Raw genomic sequence first — 7500 nt, forward strand, 5'->3', positions numbered from 1 at the left:
GTTTGTTTTATATATGGAGATTGATTAACCAGTGCCAATAGTTAGGATACAAATATTCTTAGCTAATAAAAATAATGGGCATATATTAGTAGCATTTACAGCTGGTCCATCCCCTTTAATATATCTATAAATAAAAAGACATATGAAAAAACTAACTAAATCCCACACAGAAAAAAGAAAAGAAAAAGTGAAGTAAATTTTCATGAAAAAGTAATCTGGTACAGGCTGGTCCCATTGGGCAAGCAACACTCTGTTGGCATAAACAAGTAGAAGTAATATTACACTTAATCTCTGTCAGCAAGATTTCTTTTCTTAATGCTGTTTAGGTTATTTTGCAATAAAAAATAATTGTACAATACAGTTGATACTGACAGACAAAAATTGTCAATATAATGAAGAATGATGATGAGAGGGAGAGGGAGAGGGAGAGGGAGAGGGAGAGGGAGAGGGAGAGGGAGAGGGAGAGGGAGAGGGAGAGGGAGAGGGAGAGGGGGAGGGAGGGAGAGGGAGAGGGAGAGGGAGAGGGAGAGGGAGAGGGATAGGGAGAGGGAGAGGGAGAGAGGGAGGGAGGGAGAGAAGGAGAGGGAGAGGGAGAGGGAGAGGGAGAGGGAGAGGGAGGGAGAGGGAGAGGGAGAGGGAGAGGGAGAGGGAGAGGGAGAGGGAGAGGGAGAGGGAGAGGGAGAGGGGAGAGGGGAGAGGGGAGAGGGGAGAGGGGAGAGGGGAGAGAAAGGATACAAAAAAGAAAAATAAAGGGAAGAGGTTAAGATTACGGAAGAATGGGACAATTTTGTAAAGGATAAATTCAGTGTAGGAATTAAAGGTTTTTGACCATGATTAAAAGTTATTATCTTAATAATAAAAATCATATATGCATAATCTAACCATTTTCGAACTGCATTTCAGTTACTAGCCACTTCTCTATAATTATTTAACATATCTTCCAAATTAAGTAAGATAGTAAACATCAAAAGAAATGCAAAAGACAGCAAGTGGTTCAATTAATTCTACCAGCCAATGGCAACTAGAGCATGAGTGGAAAAGTTTCAATACCACAATCAAATATCAGAAAAGGAAGTTTAGAGTAACAGCTCATGATAATTTTGCATTCAATCTAAACAAAAATGCATAAAGATGAATACTAAAGTAAAATAAAAATTCAAATTTCAGACACAGAAAAGAAAGCATATTAAAAGGAAAGACAGACACAGAATTTAAGATACAACTTAGAAAGAATCTTGCAAGAACAGACTTTGAAGACTATGGGAAAAGACCAGCAAAGAGTATAAATACTTTTTTGTTCATTTTCCCTTGCATATCAAAATCCCTTAGTGAACAGTCATGAAAAGGCTTCAATATAAAACTTCCTACTGATAATATAAAACCTGAGGGGAAGATGTAATTAAAGACTGCCTATCAAAATAGCACATTCACCCAAATGGATGATATGTCTTCATGGACACTCCATGCAACTGTATGCTAAGCACCTGTATTCCAGCTGTGCATTTGACCTATAAAGCAGATCATTACAACGAAATGATGAAGACCCACATTCATCTATGCACCAACCAAGAAGGATTATATCTACAAGATTTATCCCAGGGTCCACAGGGATAAAGGATTCATTAAAAAAATCTCTCTCTTTATATTCCTGGATTAGATGGAGAGAGCCTGCATTAAATGGTAAAACAATTTAATTAATAACAGCCTGCATGAATGGTAAAACTGTCATTAATCATATTGGTGCCTGCATCAACAAGATAAAATCATTATCATGTATTAAGACAGGAGGTGATCTGATAGCATGACCTGTTCAAAAGGGGGTCAACATCCAGAAGTTGGGGTTAGTGTCCTGGAAGTTTTGCAGGTTGGAAATCTGCAATAAACTTTGCATAACTAAGAAAGGAGTACATGTGGGTGAGCCTTTGCAGAATTACCAAAACAGCAGACAGTGTGTTAAGCAACAACAGATTATATAAATTATCACTGAAGCATTGCAGTGTCTGCCTCCTGCTACATCATATTCTAAGACCCGACCATCTACCACAAATTAAAAAATAAAAACATTATCTGTTGATCTCAACAACTGGCAGCAAAATATTACTACCAAATGAAGACAGCAAAATACATAATATCCTTCTTGGAGCTTGTAAAACTTTAATTCTTAAGAGCAATAATAAAAAGAATAAAGAGATAAATAAAATAAACATTTACCCTGCTTCTCCTTAGTGTAAGGAAGATTCATGGTTAAAACTAAATAGGATAAAATAAGGTTAACAATGAAAGTATAAATTTGAATCATAAATAAAACAAAACAAAAAGTATGCTCTGTATATATAAAAAGAATGTGTAGCATCTGTTGCTCTCTTTAACAAAGAGCATCTAGAAACATCAGGCAAGTTATGTACATGCTGATATTGAGACTGAAGGGCTTATACTGAGGGAGACATAGTGCACATAATACCCATACTATTTTAACTCTACTTTGAGGAATCAAGTAATATTTTTGTTCTATAAATGGAAGAACTACAGGTCACCAAGAATGACAACTGAATTCTTTCATGTTGTCCACCACATGATTCAATGTATTTTCAAGTGGATACAACCCTAGTCTCAAACCTATTTCATGCCACTCAAGAAGAAATAGATACATACCTGGACATTGTCTCCAACTAACTTAAGTTCCTACCTTCCCTGGTAACCCATCATATAGCCATCCATGAGCATGATAACATGCCAAACTAAGGGATGGCAAGTGTTATGTAAGACACAAGAGACAAAGACCTGAAGGATACTTTTAATAGGTACTGAGTGTAAAACCTGGTGCTGCCCAGCCTGACCCTGGCCCAGTGGTGTGGCCACGGGGGAACAGGAGACAGGGTGCCACAAGCCAATGGGGTGGCTCCAGTTCACCTGGACGGGAGTTAACTAGGAGAGAAGTGCCAACCTGTCTTCAGGATTAGGTGAGATGCCCAGATCGTTGGAGCGAAGACGGCGACTTAATTCTTCAATCTGCAGCTGCACTGTAATAGAGCGGGTTAGCGGGCAAAAATGCCCAAAATTCAATCAATACAGTGTACTTTAATATAACAAATGAGGAAGGATTTTCATGGTTAACTTTTCCTTCAAAAGTATGAGTAACAAGTCAACTGATACTGTCACCCATCGATGTCATTCATTGTTATTAAAACTAACATTACTAATTGCATCACATGATTTGAAAGCTGAGTCTCGTTGCTTATACCTTTCAAAATATAAATAATTTCTTTAATCTTGAATTAACCTGGAAATGAACACGATGGTAATACTTCAGGGAAAGAACTAATTATTAGTTAAGTTTGTTAGGCTGTAAACAAATATATTCATTAAAACATTGAAAGTTAACTTACCCCATAGCTATAAAATTCATTATGGTTAATCATCTCATCCACTCCCTACAATCAGAGATCCATTTAGCTATTGCAAACATACTGAAGACTTCCATACAATTACACACAAACTTGGATCACTCAGCAACAGAAACACATAAGGGCTTGGCTGATTTAGTATAAGTGTAGAAGGCGAGAATGGTGCAATACCATCACCTCTGCATTAGCTTGAGTAGTTGGCAGCTGAGAAATCCTTTCCACACTTAACTATGGCTGCTTTGGAGGAAGACCTCTATGATCTCCATCACACCCTCAGCTGTGGCGACGTCGAACAGGAAGTTCCTGATGCCTTCTAGGATCCTTAAACCTGTACAGTCATGTCTGGCAAAAAACTGTTACCGCCAAAACCTTCTGTAAAATCCCCTTTAAATGTTCATTTAGGGGAACAAAGAACAGTGACTTACGTAAATAAGCTTCTTCCTGATCCTTTGACATATTGCTAGGGAGAACAGTTGGCATGCCTGGAATGAACGTTTTATCCTTCTCATCTCCCTGCCAGCGTGATTTCCTTCTTCTCTTTCTCTCCTCCCGCTCAGCTGGAATAAAGTAATAGTGAAAACAAATTAAAGAAAGATAATATGGTTTCTATTATTATTTTAGATTTATCATTTCATTCATTTTCCATAGTTCAAAAATTACGAAAATAACATCCACAACACAGACAACCAAAAAAAGGATTTGCAATTAAGACATTTTAGGCCTGATGATGGGTGGCATCACATAGGTGCCAATAATCATAATGACATATGTGACATTAGAGGAAAGTATACTGCTGTAATTCTTTATTACACTTTAAGTAATAACTCAAATTTCACCCATTGCTGATAGGGCTGTTTTGACTCCAAATGGTCGAAACGCTGGATATTTCAAATGCACAAGCCTAAAACCTGGGGCTATTCACCCAAACTGGCCGCAACCAAGCATTAAGCACACCCAATCACCCAACATGCCAGCCAGGAGGATAGCCATGACAAAATATCTAGTCCCCGGTGGAGGTCCTGCCACCACTTGACATGATATCTTGTCACCCATAGTAAACGGGTTAATGACTGATGACGGCACTTGCAATTATAATTATTCTAATTGCCATTATATTTACTAAAAATGCCTTAACTTAAAACCCCAAATACAGATGGCATCACGCTCTCTAACACTATCATGAAAGAAGACCTCGGAAGGCACCTCCCCAGTCTCTATAAAGCATTATCTTTATAGATCAATGACACATAGTGATACCAACCATCTGCTCTAAAACACCAGGAATGCAATATGTACAACCAGAATGAGAAAAGGACGGAGATTCAGACCATGCACAGCCTCTGTAGTTTGCATATGCCAGCATGGCTGCTTTGGTCTGTGGCACTTGCTGTCATATACATAGGTCACCTTCTTCTCCATCTCTTCATTATCTTTGTTATTGATGCTTGTTTCTTTTGTATTTGTTTACAAAAGTACATGCATAAGACAAAATATAAAATTGCTTTTTGTCCTCCCATACAATTATAATACTTCAATCACACTGAGTACAGAGAACATATGTTTCCTAGCTGGGGGCTCCACCACTGATCCCTCTCTATTTATTACCCGACAACAGAAACATTACAATATTCAATATGATTAAAGGTCCAAATACAGTTTACTTGTCATGGATGGTTGGTGCCATGGCTAAGAGGGAAAGAACATTTGATTTCTGTTGAGTATGTGCAGCTTGAAATTTGTATGATCCATGACACTGTACCAATTTCATTAACCCAATAGCAGCGGATGGCATGATTTGCTTCAAAGGCAGAGTTGGTTATAGACGCGGATGGCACCGTGCCAGACAATATAAACCAGCCATCCTATTGCACAAATATTTATTTAAAACCGCAACCAATGGTTTAACCCGAAGCAGACAGGGCACCTACAGACCTGACTGGCAGTCAGGACGGGCAGTCTATGATGCTGGCGGTACTGGCAAAAAATTGGAGTGACAGAAAATGTTTTCTCCTACCTCCAAGCAAAACAGACTAGACTAAGGAATATTCATCCATAAATCCATCACAAAACAAGGGTCTAGGTTGACTTGGAACCCTGTAGCTCTTAACCCATTCACACCGGGGCCATTCTGGCTTTACGCGGTCGCAATACTGGGGCTCTCGAACGCATAAGCCTAACGCCTCAAGATTCTCGGGCGCACAAGCCGCGAGCCCGGGTTGCCCACTCGCTCTACCCGAGCATGCGGCTTCCCCTCATAGCTCGTCCAGGGCGTCTGACGCGAAAACCACAATACGTGCTATCACGTTAATGCCATTTCAGCCTTAATACTTCATGACTGTAAGCAGACTTCAACTGTGAGCAGATCTCGTTGTTGCATCATGTTCACATAACCTGTCTGTTAGGCCTACCCAGCACAGTCATGTACGTAAATGGGTTAATATATAATTTACACAGAAATGATCATAAGAATTGAAGCACGCTCATAGTCAAGAAGTATTACAACTAACAGCACTAGTTTCAGAGTTACAGCTTTCTTAACTATAAACATTTGGTGACGAGTTATCACATCAAGTGGTAGCAGTACCTGCCCCTAGGAACGAGATATTGTCATGGCTTTCCATATGGCCGATGCGCCAGATGAGAGGGCACAGCCAGAGCAGGCAAATAGCTTCTGGCGTTAGGCTTATATACTTAAAATATCCCCAACATTTAGACCATTTGGAGCCAAAACCACCCTGTTGGCAATGAGTTAGGTCAGCCTAAACCTTTGTTTTGTAATGGATTAAGGGAAAATATTCGTCAGGCAATTTTGCATGTGTGTAATATCAAAAATATGATCTTGATTTTCCACAAAAACCACAAACATTAGTTTGCAAAAACAAACTGTATGAAACATGTAAATATTGTATCATAATACAATAAGCATGATATGAAAAGAATAAATTACAATAAACTTCATTTTTACAGTCAATTTGTTTGTTTTTTTTTGTATCATTTGGCATCAAATGATTTTATATTTTGATACTATGTTGACAATAAGGAATGCAAGTGTGCCAAATCTTAATGTGACCCATGTTTAACCCATTAATGACGGGGCAGTTTTGGCTCCAAATTGTCAAAACGCCAGGATATTTAAACTGCATAAGCCTAACGCCTCAGGATTTTTGCCCGCACTAGCTGCAGCCAAGTGCTATACACCCGATCAAGAGGATAGCCACGACGAAATATCTCACTGCCAACACTTGGCGTGATATCTTGTCACCTGTCATTAACAGGTTAACAAATGTGGGATGCACCACCATGGGAAAAGAAAATGGGCCATGTGAAAAAAAAAATGTTTAAACTATAATTTAGGACTTATAATATTCACAAAGAAATACTTAACCAATTTGCACTAGATGATGTGACATGTCATCGCAATATTTCCCTCGTGACGGATGGCATCGTATCACATCATGGTCTCTCCCCATATATATACATTTTACAGTCATATCTGTATACACACATTATAGCAATAGTTAGGTACTAGGCACTATACCTCTCCTGAGAGGTATAGTGCAGCATCATACCAGAAGAGATCTCTCAGCGGGTAAACTGCGCTTGCTTGCCATCTTCCCCATGGAAGTGGCAGTAGGCAAATATACACCCTATCATGAGTGGGTTAAAACATCCTGAAGTCTATTTAGAATTTTGTTTTAAGCGGTATGGCAGCCTTAGCAACACATTTAAAAGGTGGATAATAGTATCAGTTTTCTGTGAACCTCAAAGGAGCCTTTAGAGGTAAAAACCAAAAGGGTAGGATGTTCAGAACCAGATCCCCCGATAGGTAAATAGGGGTAAGAATAGTCCCAGGGTTAAGCCAGATTCCTTGGTTGGAGTATGCTGTACAAAAACTCCAGGGGTCCATAAAGGCACTCTCACACTAGCAATTTTCCGGTTTTTTTTTGTTTTGTTTTTTAACCCAATGCCGCCGGGCGCTGGCCACAGACGGCGATTATGTAATATGATAGCGCGGGTGCCGTCATACGCCGTCTATGATATAATTGATTTAGGCCTATGCGTTCGAGAGCCCCGGCATTGAAGCCATAAAAGACGA

The 7500-nt window shown here is 39.3% G+C and overlaps 1 protein-coding gene across 1 annotated transcript in view; it reads right to left on the reverse strand.

The window, feature by feature from the left end:
* The window catches only part of LOC122262835 (uncharacterized), a 26373-nt gene that overhangs the window by 16211 nt on the left and 2662 nt on the right, over nucleotides 1-7500 (reverse strand). The window contains exons 2-3 of the mRNA XM_043031048.2: nucleotides 3830-3961; nucleotides 2945-3020 (exon numbers count right to left, since the gene is read on the reverse strand). Coding sequence (XP_042886982.1) covers nucleotides 2945-3020; nucleotides 3830-3961 — 208 coding nt within the window. The remainder of the gene's footprint in view (nucleotides 1-2944; nucleotides 3021-3829; nucleotides 3962-7500) is intronic.

This window comes from Penaeus japonicus, unplaced genomic scaffold (assembly GCF_977035675.1).
Source record: "Penaeus japonicus unplaced genomic scaffold, GWHDUDI00000001_assembly GWHDUDI00000018, whole genome shotgun sequence".
Classification (NCBI taxonomy): Eukaryota; Metazoa; Arthropoda; class Malacostraca; order Decapoda; family Penaeidae; genus Penaeus; species Penaeus japonicus.